The 15,262-nt window shown below is 49.1% G+C and overlaps 1 protein-coding gene and 1 long non-coding RNA gene across 12 annotated transcripts in view; one reads left to right on the top strand and one right to left on the bottom strand.

Annotated features, from left to right (window-relative positions):
- The window catches only part of MASP2 (MBL associated serine protease 2), a 14,508-nt gene extending 9,398 nt beyond the window's left edge, over nucleotides 1-5,110 (bottom strand). For 2 of the 10 annotated variants that reach the window (XR_011247500.1, XR_011247499.1), the window contains exons 1-6: nucleotides 4,944-5,110; nucleotides 4,632-4,860; nucleotides 4,335-4,512; nucleotides 3,446-3,577; nucleotides 1,166-2,680; nucleotides 945-1,092 (exon numbers count right to left, since the gene is read on the bottom strand). Coding sequence is in view for 4 of the 10 variants with exons in the window: in XM_069544740.1 (XP_069400841.1) it covers nucleotides 945-1,092; nucleotides 1,166-1,362; nucleotides 3,446-3,577; nucleotides 4,335-4,512; nucleotides 4,632-4,860; nucleotides 4,944-4,948 (889 nt within the window). In the remaining 6 variants the exon portion in view is untranslated. Of the gene's footprint in view, nucleotides 1-944; nucleotides 1,093-1,165; nucleotides 2,805-3,445; nucleotides 3,578-4,334; nucleotides 4,513-4,631; nucleotides 4,861-4,943 lie in introns of all 10 variants that reach the window. The other 8 variants (XR_011247495.1, XM_069544743.1, XR_011247498.1 and 5 more) reach the window with 6 other exon arrangements.
- LOC138416063 (uncharacterized) lies at nucleotides 4,003-15,262 on the top strand. Of its 2 annotated transcripts, XR_011247511.1 has the most exons (3): nucleotides 4,329-4,421; nucleotides 11,320-11,593; nucleotides 14,995-15,262. It is a non-coding gene; the product is annotated as an uncharacterized lncRNA (long non-coding RNA). The 2 variants fall into 2 exon arrangements; XR_011247510.1 differs by lacking the exon at nucleotides 14,995-15,262 and having other exon boundaries at nucleotides 4,003-4,421; nucleotides 11,320-11,479.

Genomic DNA, 15,262 nt, shown 5'->3' with positions numbered 1-15,262 from the left:
TGCCCCGTCCAAACCCTCTGTGATGGGAGCCCCCATCTCTGCCCACCCCATCACACCCACTGCAGCTTCACACCAAGAAAGACGGGCTTTTGCACATAACAGTGCCCTTGCCCTTGGGACAACACCCTTCCGTATTCCTCCCTTCGCCTCTCCCTTCTCCCCTGAAGCAGGTTATAAGACCCTTGTGTGACAAGGTGTCTTCCTTACACTCAGAGGGAAGCCTTATGACCAAAGACAAAGGGATGCCAAGAAGAATCCTAACAAACAGGGCTGGCTACATTTGAGTCATTGAAAGGACTGAGGCTGAAGCTGAAGCTCCAATACTCTGGCCACCTGATCCCAAGAACTGACATTGGAAAAGACCCTGATGCTGGGCTTTCACAGGGTAGGAGAAGAAGGGGATGACAGGATGAGATGGTTGGATGGCATCACCGACTCAATGGACATGAATTTGAGCAAGCTCCAGGAGTTCGTGATGGACAAGGAAGCCTGGCATGCTGTAGTCCATGGGGTCGCAAAGAATTGGACACAACTGAGTGGCTAACACTCCACACACACTCCACACTTTACATGGCACAGGTGCCTTCATAGCCCACCAGGCTCCTCTGTCCATGGGATTCTCCAGGCAAGAATGCCGGAGCAGGATGCCATTCCCTTCTCCAGGGGCTCTTCCTGACCTAGGAAGTGAATCCAGGTCTCCTGCATTGCAGGCAGATTCATACCATCTGAGCCACTGGGAAGCCCTAGTGCCACATAACACTAAACATGAAATGAACAAGTATGTTTTTTCCCATTAACCTGTCAGTTTGCTTTTCAGACTCAGCCAGGGACACTGAGCAGGTTAAAGAAAACTTTTCCCTTCCCAGTTTCCAGGGCCCAGCCAGGAACAGTTCCATCTCTTGTGGTTCCTTGATGCTTCTGAAAGAGCCCCTACCTGCCCTCACCTGTGCTGTTGTATCGGACCTTCCAGCCCATGTGGTCCCCCGACTGATCGGTGGTAAAGGTGATGGTCACAGTATTGCTCTTGGTTTCAATCCTGCGGGGCAATGTCTTCCCACAGAACGGACCGTATTCTGCCTTGTCTGTTCGAATCTGAAAATGGAGAGATACCTGTCACCCCAGGACCTACCGGGCCAGGGTGAGGTGGGGGCCAGAGGAAGCAGACCTTGAGAGAGTCGTAGGGGCACAGGGTCTCAGGGTGCATCTCCACATCAAAGGACTCCACAAAGTCCAAGATGATATGGAATCCCTCCTCCAAGTGGATGCTGTAGGTGCAGCTGGAGAGTTTGGGGTATGGCTGCGGGTATTCAGGGCTGCTGAGCTCTCCAGACCGGGCAGTGAAGACCTGGCTGGAACACAGGGCTGAGCAGAGCGGGGAGGACAGGCAGAGTGAGCCAGGCCCAGCAGCCTGGGTTGGCTACTGGTCGAGCTCAGACACCAGCATCAGAGGCCCCTCCAGAGACGACACCCCACCCAGGGGCTGAAGGGACAGTTTAGGGAGGGGCTTCCTCTGGCTTCCAGGCTTTAGCTGACACGGGCGACACTTGAATGCACATTCTCCAGGGGCTGCACTCACACCCCCAGGGAAGGTGGGGGCCCTAGACCAAGGCTTCTGTTGCAGGGATCACTGGGCCAGAGTCCCAGTTCCAGGAATGAAGGGTGTGGGATCTGCCCAGGGGGAAGGAGGCACCAAGAGAAGAGAAGGGGACTTTCCATATTCCCCAGGAATTGGGTGGGGAGTGGATGGGAGGAGGGATATCTCCTTGGGCTGAGGGTCACCCACCCACCCCTGACTCTAGCAACCCCCAAATTCATCTCCCCCAGGCCTGGCCAGTCCAGCCCAGCCTCCCTTGGGCCCTCCCCCCGCCCACCTTCCCTGGATCAAGACAAGGGGGCAGTTGAGGGAAGTTCAAGTCCACATTGATCACAGATGAGTCTGGTGCCCACGTTCCCCACTGAAACAGCTGATTCTGCCTTTGAAGAGGGAAGTCAGCATCACTTATGGGAGGGTCCTGCCCCCTCTCCCCCAGGTGGTGGTGGTGGGGGGGACAGTTCAGGAAGTAGGAGCCCAGCACTGCCTTTCTTCTTCTACGTGTCTGCTTCCCAGGGTGCAGAGGCAGTCAGCCCCAGACATGGGGGACCAGATTACCTGTCAGTGAGTTGATGGGCAATCAGTTTCCATCCATCAAAACCTCCCTGGCCTCTCTGCTCCAGGTCAGGCTCCCCCAGCCCAGCACACACAGGACCTGACTTGCCCTTTGAACAGGAAGTGGACCCAAGGATGCTCCGAGCCCAGTCCTTGGGTTCCTGGTAGGGGAGCAGCAAGAGCTTGGCTGCCCTGTGGGAACTCAGGCAAGCCTATGCCCCTCTCTGGACCTCAAGGCCCCACCATCAAAATGAGGGTTGGGGCAGAGCAAGCCCTTCTGCCAAAGACACCTGTGGCCCCATGGAGGGGGCCGCCCCACCAACTGGGGCCCCTCAGACTGAGATGAGGGTGGAAGAGGAGAGAGGCCAGGGAGCACATCACGGCCCTTCCCCACTGTTCCCCCAGAGACAGGCAGCAGGTGGAGGTGGAGCCACATTTATTGTTAGGTCCGAGGGGGCGGTCAGTGGGGGCTGCAGGCAGCAGCAGACTTGCCCAACCCAGACAGGAGCTGGAGGGGAGGCTAGAGGCTCTGCTCTGGAAGAGAACAGAGACAGAGAGAGACATGGGGGAGGGATGGCTGAGCAGAAGGCGCAGGGTCAGCTTCGAGGGATGTGGCTGCTCACTCCCCAGGGCGCCGGCTGGTTTTCCATCCAGGCCCCTGGCAAAGGTGCAGAGGGGCATCCAGGCAGTGGAGGACAAAGGGGTTGGCTGGCTGGGCACCAAACAGCAGCTTTGAGGAGGTCCTGCCCCCACCCTGAGGTTCCATGTAGGGACGCTTGTATGAAGCAGGCCTGGGGCCCCCCAGTCCTCCATCCTGGAGCCCCCCCCACCCCAGGGAGGGCGAGCACTGACTGGCCAGGTACAGAGTGAGGGCCTAACACAGGCTCACAAGTGAATGAGCTGAAGGGGATGAGAGTGAGCCAAGGACAGGGCAGAGGTGGGCGAGGAATTAGAGAACGCGGGTGAATGGATGGATGGATGTGTGGACAGATGGATGGATAGTCGGATGGGTGGATAGACGGATAGGTGGATGGGTGATAGATGGATAGATGGATGGATGGATGGGTGAGTGGACAGATGGACAGATGGGTAGAGGATGAATGGGTGGATGGTGAGAGGGGACAGAAGACCAAGAGGGGCCACCACCTAGGAGAAGTGTCTAGAAGGCCAAGGCCAGTGGTCCCTCCAGTCACCTGGGCAGAGCAACTATGTCCTTGAGGAGCCAGTGGCATCTTGGGGCAGAGTAGGGGCTGGGCCAGGCATAGTGTCCCCCTTTTCCCCTTTCCAGCTGTGGCTCACCTGAGCAGGTGCGCTTGTTCCTGTGGAGAATATAGCCCACACGGCAGGAGCAGTAGAAGCCGCCCAGGTGGTTGTGGCAGTGGTGGTCGCAGGTGGGGGCCTCTCCTGGGGGCACCTGGCACTCGTCAATGTCTGGGGGAGGGCCAGGCAGGCAGGCAGCAGGAAAGGAGAGGGGATATCACTGAGCCCGGGCGCGGGCTCAGAGGCCCCCAGCTTCACAGCTGCCCTGAGAGGAGTCTCCTCGGGAATGGAGGTGACTTGTGCCTGGCCAAGTGCTAGAGGCCAAACAAAGGTCACTGTGGCCGTCCTGCAACAGGTGGAGGGAGACCTCAATTTCATCCTTTTTAAACCAATGAAGGTGAAGCGTCCTGCTCCACGTAGCCAGGCCAGCACAGGGAGCAGCCTGCAAGGGAACCCGGTGGGTAAGCCTCTATACAGGTTTCACTGAACTCTTAGAGCAGCCTCAGGACAAACACAGAGAGGTTGAACCACTTGCCCAAGGCCACACAGCAAGTCCCTGCAAGAGCCAGAATCTGAAATCAAGCATCAAAGTCCACAGGCAGAGGCCCCACTCAGGCCGGCGGGGCTTCACCTGCCCATCTGCAAATGGGCTCACCTGGCCCTTGCATCACAGGGGCCCCTGAAGAAGTCCCTGGCACAGAAGGGCGTTCAGTCTTAGCACCTGGAGCTTAATCTAGAGCAGAGGTCATGGCCTGTTAGGGATATTTGCATTGTGATGATGTCAGACCAGGTGTGCACTCTTCTCCTGCCGGTCTGGCAAGAAGCCAGCCTCAGGGACCAGAGTGGAGGTGGGGAGGAGACCAAAGGGAGGACCAGTCTGGCCTGAGACCGAATCCCGCCCCCACAACCGGCCTCCTCCCCCACTCACCCTCTGCAGAGTAGAAGGCCTCGAAGCCCGTGAACGGCTTCTCGTTGGAGTAGTCGGAGCGGAAGGTGACATCCAGGCTGGAGCCCGGTGAGTAGAAGGTGTCGTTGCCAGGCGCCCGCTCTGTGTCCGTGCTCTCCGAGCCGCACAGCGTGGCCAGCTCCTTGGTCCCGGCGCTTAGCTGGGGGGGTCGGGAGTCACGGGGAGCAAAGGCGCAACGCCAGGCCTGACTGCCCTCCCGCCCTCCAAGGTCAGACCCTGCTTCCAGGTGCCCCATCCCCCCGCCTGCCGTGCTAGCACCTTGACAAAGTCATACTCGCACAGGTAGGAGGGCTCCAGCTGGAAGTGGGTGAAGTAGAGGCGCAGGCGGTAGCCGGGGGGCGCCGTCAGGGCCCAGCGCCGCTCCTGGTTGTTGGCGTACTGGTCGGGGAAGCCGGGCGATGCCAGGCGCCCGAACACTGGCTTGGGCCACTGTGGCCCTGAGGACGCAGCCGCCGAGCCCCACAGCAGGCCCAGGAAGACCAGCAGCCTGAGGGCGGTGCAGGGCAGGGGCGGTGAGGCCTGCTCTCAGCCCTCACGCCTGCCAAAGCGGTCCTGGGGGCTTCCACCCACCTCATGGTGCACCCAGTGTCCTCCGGCTGACTAGGCGAGGTCTGGAGCCCCAGGGCGCCTCACCTTTGATCTGTTTGTCCAGCGCCTGGCCCTGCCCCCAGCCACCCTGGCCTTCTGGGAACAGACCCCATGACTCCTGCCTGCCCAGATTTCTGGGCAGCGAGAGCAGGATGCCAGGAGCCAGGGGCTGGGTCTGGATGACGGCCAGGCCCGGGAACAAATGCTAGCTCTGTCTTCACCCTTGACCTCTGGGGTTCCCCAGCAGTGTGTGACTTCCGAGGTCACTCGGAGTCCTGGGGACAATGATCTCAAAGGTAGTGGCTTCTAGGTGGACATGGGGGAGGCACACAGGCATCTACCTTTCCCTCCTGGCAGAGAGAAGAGGGGAGCTTTAAAAACACAAGTCTACAACAATGGGGAACATGGGCGAGGACATGGAATCGACATTTAGGAAGCTGGAGAAACAGATGGACAGGTGGAAATGATGCTCCAGGAAGCAACTCTGAGCTGGCAGTGAAATCAGGAATTTGTGGCCCTGAGTCCTTCTGGACACAATTAAGCATCTCGCGAATCCCTGCTTCCCATCCACCAACCCCAGCAGAAAAGGGTGACTTATTCCTGGAGGATACACCTGTCAAAGCAGGAGATGTAAGAGACACAGGTTTAATCCCTGGGTTGGGAAGATACCCTGGAGGAGACCATGGTGACCCATTCCAGCGTTCTTGTGTGGAGTATCCAATGGACAAAGAGCTTAGCAGGCTACAGTCATACGGTCACACAGAGTCAGGTACGATTGAAGCCACTTAGCACACATGCATGCATTCTTGGAGGAAGGATTTGGAGAGTCCCAGGTCCTGCCAAGGATGGCAGGGCCTGACAGCAAACAAGGGCTCCATGTAGACAGACCAGCCATCCTCTGACTCAGCTCCTAGAACCTGGCAGCCACCAGGCTTCTCTTTTCCCCGGAAAGAGTGAAGAGGCCAGGAGGAAAGATCTAGAGATGCTGACTTGAAGGTTCTATAAGCAAATGGCTCAGCATGTCATCCACCGTGAAGGTCGCCAATAGTCCCTGTCATGTGCTCAGAGCTTCCAATTAGCTGTTTAGTCCCTAGTCTTACATATGAGCAGAACGTTCAATGATTACTGAGGAAAACTGCATACATGAGAAAGACCAAAAAATATCAACCAACCAACCAACCAACCACAGCAAAACAGAAAACATCAGTGAGAGGGAAATGTCCAAAACTAAAAGGAAGCAATCATTATTTTCAGAGGAAGAGGGCCAGAACAAGAAGCAAGCACAGGATGCTTGCTGTTTAGCAAGAGCATTCAGAGAACAAAGCATGGTTTTGGGAAATAAAAATATGATAGAAATAAAAAACTCAGTAAAATATTTGGAAGATAAGCTGAAGCAATCTTCCAGAAAATAGAGTTTAAAAAGAAATGAAAAAAAAACCAGTAAAGATAAGAAGTCTTATATGGGGATTTACCTGGTGGTCCAGTGGTTAAGACTCCAAGCTTCCAGTTCAGGGGATGAGGTTTTTCGATTCCTAGTTGGGGACCCAAGATTCCACAGGGCCCCAGTGTGGCAAAAATAAACTAAACAAACATAATTTATTCCTAAGAAGTCCTATATGGTATGTCAAAGACTGAAAAACAGAAATTCCAGGAAAAGACAACAAAGAAAGCAGAGAAAAGGAAATTATAAACAAAGTAACACAAGGAAATTTCCCAGAAGAGAATGCAAGTTTATTGTTTGAAAATATCACCCAAGTGCCCAGAATAAGAGACAAAAATAGAACTTTATACATGTCACTTCAACACAGTAGAGAGAAAAATCATGTTCTACAAATTGTGAGATACAGAGAGGGAAGCAGAGGGAACGGTCACATACAAAGGTCAGGATATAAATGATCCCAGAGCTCTCAAAGCAACACTGGAAACTAGAAGCCAGACTCCAGTGAGTGCCATATTGGGATATTCACATCCTCAGGTGTAGAATTCTTCCACACTGATCAAACCAGTCAATCCTACAGGATAGCAACCCTGAATAGTCATTGGAAGGACCCATGCTGAAGCTCCCATACTTTGGCAACTGATGTGAAGAGCTGACTCAGTGGAAAAGACCAGATGCTGGGAAAAACTGAAGGCAAAAGGGGTCACAGAGGATGATTAGATAGCATCACTGACTCATGTATGGACATGAATTGGAGCAAACTTCAGGAGATAGCAGAGGACAGAGGAGCCTGGTGTGCTGTAGTCCAAGGTATCACCAAGAGCTGGACACAACTTAGCAACTGAACAGCAACACAGGACACGGCTGAAAGCATGGTATGTGATGTGTGGCGAGGTGTTCGAGGCATCGCAGAGTCTACCTGGCTTTCTTCTGGATCACTTGTTCAGGGCGAAGTCAGTCACAAGTGAGAACAGTCTCTATGGAGAGGTCCGCTTCAAGAGGAAATGGGTCCTCCTGATAACTGCCTCTGTAATTTGCTAGTCCTGTGACTGAATTATCTTGGAAGCTGACCCTCCAGCAATAGCGACAGCTTTACTGCAGCCTCATGAGTGACCCTAAACTGAACCAACCAGCTCAGTCACTCCTAAATTCCTGCCCCACAAAAGACATGCTTATCGTTACTCTTTCAACCTACTGATTGTTTCCATGTGCTACATTTCGGGCTAATTTTAAATGCTGCAATGATAATAAGAATGGAAAACAGCAAATCTCAAAATGTTGAAGGAAGATCATTCCCAACATATTTCTATACTCATCTAAATTCTGAACCCATCGGTTAAGCATGAAGATGGATAAAGACTCTCATGTGTGTCAGATTTTTTAAAACTTTCATCTCTTGTCCCCCTTCTTAGAAAGCATCTCAAGGATGTGCTCCACCAAAATGAGGGAGTAAACCAACAAACAGAAAAATACCAGCTCTGAGACTCAAGAGTGGAATAACATCTGGGTAGTCAGGAGACAAAGAACAGACTTGTCAGAAACATGAAAATGATAAAATACCTGTAGAGCCTAAAGATTCTTTAAAAAGCTTTTTTTCAGTAGTTATTTTTCCTAAATGAATGTGAAAATTAAGCAAATAGAAAAAGCCTCCAGGGAAAGCAAAAAGCTATGCCAGCGATAAGAAGGTATTGTTTTTCGGTTTTTGGTTTTTTTTCCTGAGTCTCAGCTGCAAATATTATTTGCAGGGTGGAGCCAACTGACTCTCATTTAATTGATGAGTGTGGTGGGGGCAGGGAAGCAGAGAGCTGCATCTTCACCTTTCCAAATGGGAAGTCGACAGATTGTGACTAAAACTGAAAACAAGCATACTGTTTAGAGTCATGACGGTAAATACCAAAATAATCAGTGGAAGAGGTGAATGTGGCAGACTTGGGAGAGAAGAGTGGGCATACAGAGGGGCTATTTTTCTCCTAACAACTCAGGTGGGAACTATTGGAGTCCTTAAAGTGGGGGCAGGGCTGATTTTAATACCTGAACTTCAGGATTCTAGATAGGATTCTTATTCTATTCTCCATATCAGAGATTAGACTTGTTCATGGCCCTCTTCTGGATTTTTGGGACTTGAGAAGACTCGACTCACATCTCCACAAAACACCAGCTTCTGCAGATGAGTCTGTGTCCACATCACATCCACCCAGCTGTGGGGTCAGTGCTTTCCCTCAAGGCCCATCTCTTTGAGGTGGGTGCAGACTTCACCTACATTTGAGGAAGTGGAGGGATTTACACTGCAGACACCTTCTACTGCCAGGTCAGGCTTTTTTTTTTTTTTTTTTAATGATTTGAATCTTCCCAGAGCAGGGATCAAACCTGTGTCCCCTGCCTTGGCAGGTGGATTCTAACCACTGGATCACCTGCCCAGTCCCAGGTCAGGCATTCTTGCTGCTATTTCTGCAATCTGGGCCCTTTCTTCTTCTTCCCCTGCTCTGAGAAGGAATTCTGATTTCCACCAGCTCAGTGAGAACCATCTGACATGTGTTCTTTGAGAAACCTTGTAACCATTGAGGACCATGCTCCCATTTTGCAGACAGGATAATTGAGTCAGGAGTTGTGAATATCTAAGTCACAGATTTCCCTGGTGGCTCAGACAGTAAAGAATCTGCCCGCATGCAGGAGACTGGGGTTTGATCCCTGTATTGGGATGATCCACTGGAGGATACTTGGCAGCCTACTCCAGCGTTCTTGTCTGGAGAATCCCATGGACAAAGAACTTAGCAGGCTACAGTCATACGGTCACACAGAGTCAGACATGACTGCAGTGACTTGGCACACATGCCTGCATTCTTGGAGGAAGGATTTGGAGAGTCCCAGGTCCTACTGAGAATGGCCCGACAGCAAACAAGGGCTCTATGCAGACAGACCAGCCTTCCTTGGACTCAGCTCCTGGAATCTGGCAGCCCCCAGGCTTCTCTCTTTTCCCCAGAAAGAGTGATGAGATCAGGAGGAAAGATCTAGAGATGCTGACTTGAAGGTTCTACAAGCAAATGGCTCAGCATGTCATCCACTGTGAAGGTCACCAATAGTCCCTGTCATGTGCTCAGAGCTTCCAATTAGCTGTTTGGTCCCTAGTCTTACATATGAGCAGAACGTTCAATGATTACTGAGGAAAACTGCATACATGAGAAAGACCAAAAAATATCAACCAACCAACCACAGCAAAACGGAAAACATCAGTGAGAGGGAAATGTCCAAAACTAAAAGGAAGCAATCATTATTTTCAGAGGAAGAGGGCCAGAACAAGAAGCAAGCACAGGATGCTGTTTAAAAAGAGCATTCAGAGAACAAAACGTGGTTTGGGAAAATAAAAACACAATAGACAAAAAAGAGAAACTGAATAAAATGTTTGGGTGATAAGCTGAAGAAATCTTCCAGAAAACAGAGTTTAAAAAGAAATGAAAAAAAAAAAAAAATAGTAAAGACTTATGTGGGGATTTACCTGGTGGTCCAGAGGTTAAGACTCTAAGCTTCCAATTCAGGGGATGTGGTTTTTCGATTCCTAGTTGGGGACCCAAGACTCCACAGGCCCCCAGTGTGGCAAAAATATAAAAAACTAAACAAACAAACATAATTCATTCGTCCTATACGGTATGTCAAAGATTGAAAAACAGAAATTCCAGGAAAAGACAACAAAGAAAGCAGAGGAAAGGAATTATAAATGAAGTAACACAAGGAAACTTCCCAGAAGAGAATGCAAGTGTATTGTTTGAAAATATCACCCAAGTGCCCAGAATAAGAGATGAAAATAGAACTTTATACATGTCACTTCAAAACAGTAGAGAGAAAAATCATGTTCTACAAATTGTGAGGTACAGAGAGGGAAGCAGAGGGAAAGATCACATACAAAAGGGTCAGGATATAAATGATCCCAGAGCTCTCAAAGCAACACTGGAAACTAGAAGCCAGACTCCAGTGAGTGCCATATTGGGATATTCATATCCTCATGTATAGAACTTTTCCACACTGATCAAACCAGTCAATCCTACAGGACATCAATCCTGAATAGTCATTGGAAGGAAAAATGCTGAAGCTCCGATACTTTGGCCACCTGATGTGAAGAGCTGACTCAATGGAAAAGACCAGATGCCGGGAAAGACTGAAGGCAAAAGGAAGAAGGGGTGACAGAGGATGGTGAGACAGCATCACTGCCTCATGTATGGACATGAATTGGAGCAAACTTCAATAGCAGAGAGACCAGAGGACGGAGGAGCCTGGTGTGCTGCAGTCCAAGGTATCACTAAGAGCTGGACACAACTTAGCAACTGAACAGCAACACAGGACACGGCTGAAAGCATGGTATGTGATGTGTGCTGATGCATTTGAGGCATCCCAAAGTCCACCTGGCTCTCTTCTGGATCGCTTGTTCAGAGGGAAGTCAGCCACCATGAGTAAGAACAGTCTCTATGGAGAGGTTCACTTGGGGAGGAAATGGGTCCTCCTGATAACCGCCTCTGTAATTTGCTAGTCCTGTGACTGCATTATCTAGGCAGCTGACCCTCCAGCAATAGCGACAGCTTTACTGCAGCCTCATGAGTGACCCTAAACTGAACCAACCAGCTAAGCCACTCCTGAATTCCTGCCCCACAAAAGACATGCTTATCGTTACTCTCAACCTACTGATTGTTTCCATGTGCTACATTTCGGGCTAATTTTAAATACCGCAATAGACAATAAGAATGGAAAACAGCAAATCTCAAAATGTTGAAGGAAGATCACTGCCAACATATTTCTATACTCATCTAAATTCTGAACCCATTAGTTAAGCATGAAGATGGAATAAAGGGTTTCATATATTTCATTTTTTTAAAAAAACTTTTAATTCTTGTCCCCTTTCTTTTTTTTTTTTTTTCTTGTCCCCTTTCTCAGAAAGTATCTCAGAGATGTGCTCCACCAAAACAAGGGAGTAAACCAAGAAACAGAAAGATATGGTGCCTGAGAGCCAAGAGTGGAATTCCATCTGGGTGTTCAGGAGACACAGAACGGACTTGTCAGAAAGATGGAATTGATAAAACACCTGTAGAGCCTACAGATTCTTTAAAAGGTGGTTTTTTTCAGTAGTTATTTTTCCTAAATGAATGTGAAAATTATCAAATGGAAAAAGCCTCCAGGGAAAGCAAGAAGCTATGCCAGAGATAAGAAGGTATCGGTTTTGTTTTTTTTTTCCTGAGTCTCAGCTGCGAATGTTATTTGCATGGTTGTAATGGTGCAAACACTGAATGCGGAGCCAACTGAGACTGTCACTTAATTGTTGAGAGTGTGGTGGGGGCAGGGAAGCAGAGAGCTGCATCTTCACCTTCCCAAATGGGAAATCGACAGATTGTGACTAAAACTGACAACAAGCATACTGTTTAGAGTCATGATGGTAAATACCAAAATAATCAACAGAAGAGATGAATGTAGCTGCCTCTGGAGAGAAGAGTGAGTATGCTGCTGCTCTGCTAAGTCGCTTCAGTCGTGTCCGACTCTGTGCGACCCCATAGACAGCAGCCCACCAGGCTCGCCCGTCCCTGGGATTCTCCAGGCAAGAACACTGTGGTGGGTTGAGATTTCCTTCTGCAATGCATGAAAGTGAAAAGTGAAAGTGAAGTCGCTCAGTCATGTCCGACTCTTTGTGACCCCATGGACTGCAGCCTACCAGGTTCCTCTGTCCACGGGATTTTTCAGGCGAGAGTACTGGAGTGGGGTGCCATTGCCTTCTCCAGAGTGGGTATACAGAGGGGCTATTTTTTTCCTAACAACTCAGGTGGGAACTATTGGAGTCCTTAAAGTGGGGGCAGGGCTGATTTTAATACCTGAACTTCAGGATTCTAGATAGGATTCTTATTCTATTCTCCATGTCAGAGATTAGACTTGTTCATGGCCCTCTTCCTGATTTGGGGGACTTGAGAAGACTTAACTCATGTCTCCACCAAACACCGGCTTCTGCAGATGAGTCTGTGTCCACATCACATCCACCCAGCTGTGGGGTCAGTGCTTTTCCTCAAGGCCCATCTCTTTGAGGTGGGTGCAGACTTCACCTACATTTGAGGAAGTGGAGGGATTTACACTGCAGACAACTTCTACTGCCAGGTCAGGCTTTTTTTTTTTTTTTTTAATGATTTGAATCTTCCCAGAGCAGGGATCAAACCTGTGTCCCCTGCCTTGGCAGGTGGATTCTAACCACTGGATCACCTGCCCAGTCCCAGGTCAGGCATTCTTGCTGCTATTTCTGCAATCTGGGCCCTTTCTTCTTCTTCCCCTGCTCTGAGAAGGAATTCTGATTTCCACCAGCTCAGTGAGAACCATCTGACATGTGTTCTTTGAGAAACCTTGTAACCATTGAGGACCATGTTCCCATTTTGCAGACAGGATAACTGAGTCAGGAGTTGTGAGTATCTAAGTCACAGATTTCCCTGGTGGCTCAGACAGTAAAGAATCTGCCCGTATGCAGGAGACTGGGGTTTGATCCCTGTATTGGGATACTTGGCGACCCACTCCAGCATTCTTGTCTGGAGAATCCCATGGACAAAGAACTTAGCAGGCTACAGTCATAGGGTCATACGGAGTCGGACATGATTGCAGTGACCTGGCACGCATGCATGCATTCTTGGAGGAAGGATTTGGAGAGCCCCAGGTCCTGCCAAGGATGGCGGGGCCCAACAGCAAACAAGGCCTCTATGCAGACAGACCAGCCTTCCTCCAGGTCAGATCCGAGAATCTGACAGCCCCCAGGCTTCTCTCTTTTTCCTGAGAAGAGTGAAGAGGTTAAGAAGAAAGATCTAGAGATGCTGATTTGAAGGTTCTACAAGCAAATGGTTCAGCATGTCATCCACCATGAAGGTCACCAATAGTCCCTGTCATGTGCTCAGAGCTTCCAATTAGCTTTTTAGTCCCCAGTCTTACATATGAGCAGAACTTTCAATGATTACTGAGGAATAGCTCATACATTAGAAAGACCAAAAAATACAACCAACCAATCAACGACAGTAAAACAGAAAGCATCAGTAAGTGGGAAATGTCCAAACTAAAAAGAAGCAATCATTATTTTCAAAGGAAGAGGGCCAGAACAAGAGGCAAGCACAGGATGCTGTTTAAAAGAGCATTCAGAGAACAAAACGTGGTTTGCAGAAATAAAAATATGACAGAAAAAGAAACTCAAATGTTTGGAAGATAAGCTGAAGAAATCTTCCAGAAAATGGAGTTTAAAAAAAAAAAACAGTAAAGAGTCTCATATGGGGATTTACCTGGTGGTCCAATGGTTAAGACTCTGAGCTTCCAATGTAGGGGATATGGTTTTTCAATTCCTAGTTGGGGAACCAAGACTCCACATGCCCCACTCTGAAAAACAGAAATTCCAGGAAAAGACAACAAGGAGAGCAGAAGAAAGGAAATTATAAACAAAGTAACATAAGGAAATTTCCCAGAAGAGAATGCAAGTTTATTGATTGAAAATATCACCCAAGTGCCTAGAATAAGAGATGAAAATAGAACTTTGCACATGTTATTTCAACACAGTAGAGAGAAAAATCATGTTCTACAAATTGTGAGGTACAGAGAGGGAAGCAGAGGGAAAGGTCACATACAAAAGGGTCAGGATATAAATGATCCCAGAGCTCTCAAAGCAACACTGGAAACTAGAAGCCAGACTCCAGTGAGTGCCATATTGGGATATTCACATCCTCAGGTGTAGAATTCTTCCACACTGATCAAACCAGTCAATCCTACAGGATAGCAACCCTGAATAGTCATTGGTCTGAAGCTCCATACTTTGGCAACTGATGTGAAGAGCTGACTCAGTGGAAAAGACCAGATGCTGGGAAAGACTGAAGGCAAAAGGGGTCACAGAGGATGAAGAGGATGGCTAGATAGCATCACTGACTCATGTATGGACATGAATTGGAGCAAACTTCAATAGCAGAGAGACCAGAGGACGGAGGAGCCTGGTGTGCTGCAGTCCAAGGTATCACTAAGAACTGGACACAACTTAGCAACTGAACAGCAACACAGGACACGGCTGAAAGCATGGTATGTGATGTGTGGCGAGGTGTTCAAGGCATCGCAGTGTTCACCTGCCTGTCTTCTGGATCACTTGTTCAGAGGGAAGTCAGCTATCGTGAGTGAGAACAGTCTCTATGGAGAGGTCCACCTCAAGAGGAAATGGGTCCTCCTGATAACCGCCTCTGTAATTTGCTAGTCCTGTGACTGAATTATCTTGGAAGCTGACCCTCCAGCAATAGCGACAGCTTTACTGCAGCCTCATGAGTGACCCTAAACTGAACCAACCAGCTCAGTCACTCCTAAATTCCTGCCCCACAAAAGACATGCTTATCGTTACTCTTTCAACCTACTGATTGTTTCCATGTGCTACATTTCGGGCTAATTTTAAATGCTGCAATGATAATAAGAATGGAAAACAGCAAATCTCAAAATGTTGAAGGAATCATTCCCAACATATTTCTGTACTCACCTAAATTCTGTACCTATCGGTTAAGCATGAAGATGGAATACACAGTTTCATGTGTGTCATTTTTTAAAACTTTCATCTCTTGTCCCCTTTCTCAGAAAGCATCTCAAGGATGTGCTCCACCAAACCGAGGGGGTAAACCAAGAAACAGAAAGATACGGGCTCAGAGAATCAAGAGTGGAATACCATCTGGGTAGTCAGGAGACACAGAACAGACTTTTCAGAAAGACGGAAAGATAAAACACCTATAGAGCCCAAAGATCCTTTAAAAAACCTTTTTTCAGTAGTTATTTTTCCTAAATGGGTGTGAAAATTAAGCAAATGGAAAAAGCCTCCAGGGAAAGCAAGAAGCTATGCCAGAGATAA

This window comes from Ovis canadensis, chromosome 12 (genome assembly GCF_042477335.2).
Source record: "Ovis canadensis isolate MfBH-ARS-UI-01 breed Bighorn chromosome 12, ARS-UI_OviCan_v2, whole genome shotgun sequence".
Lineage (NCBI taxonomy): Eukaryota > Metazoa > Chordata > Mammalia > Artiodactyla > Bovidae > Ovis > Ovis canadensis.
Note: the sequence above shows the minus strand (reverse complement) of the source record. Positions and strands in the feature narration are given on the sequence as shown.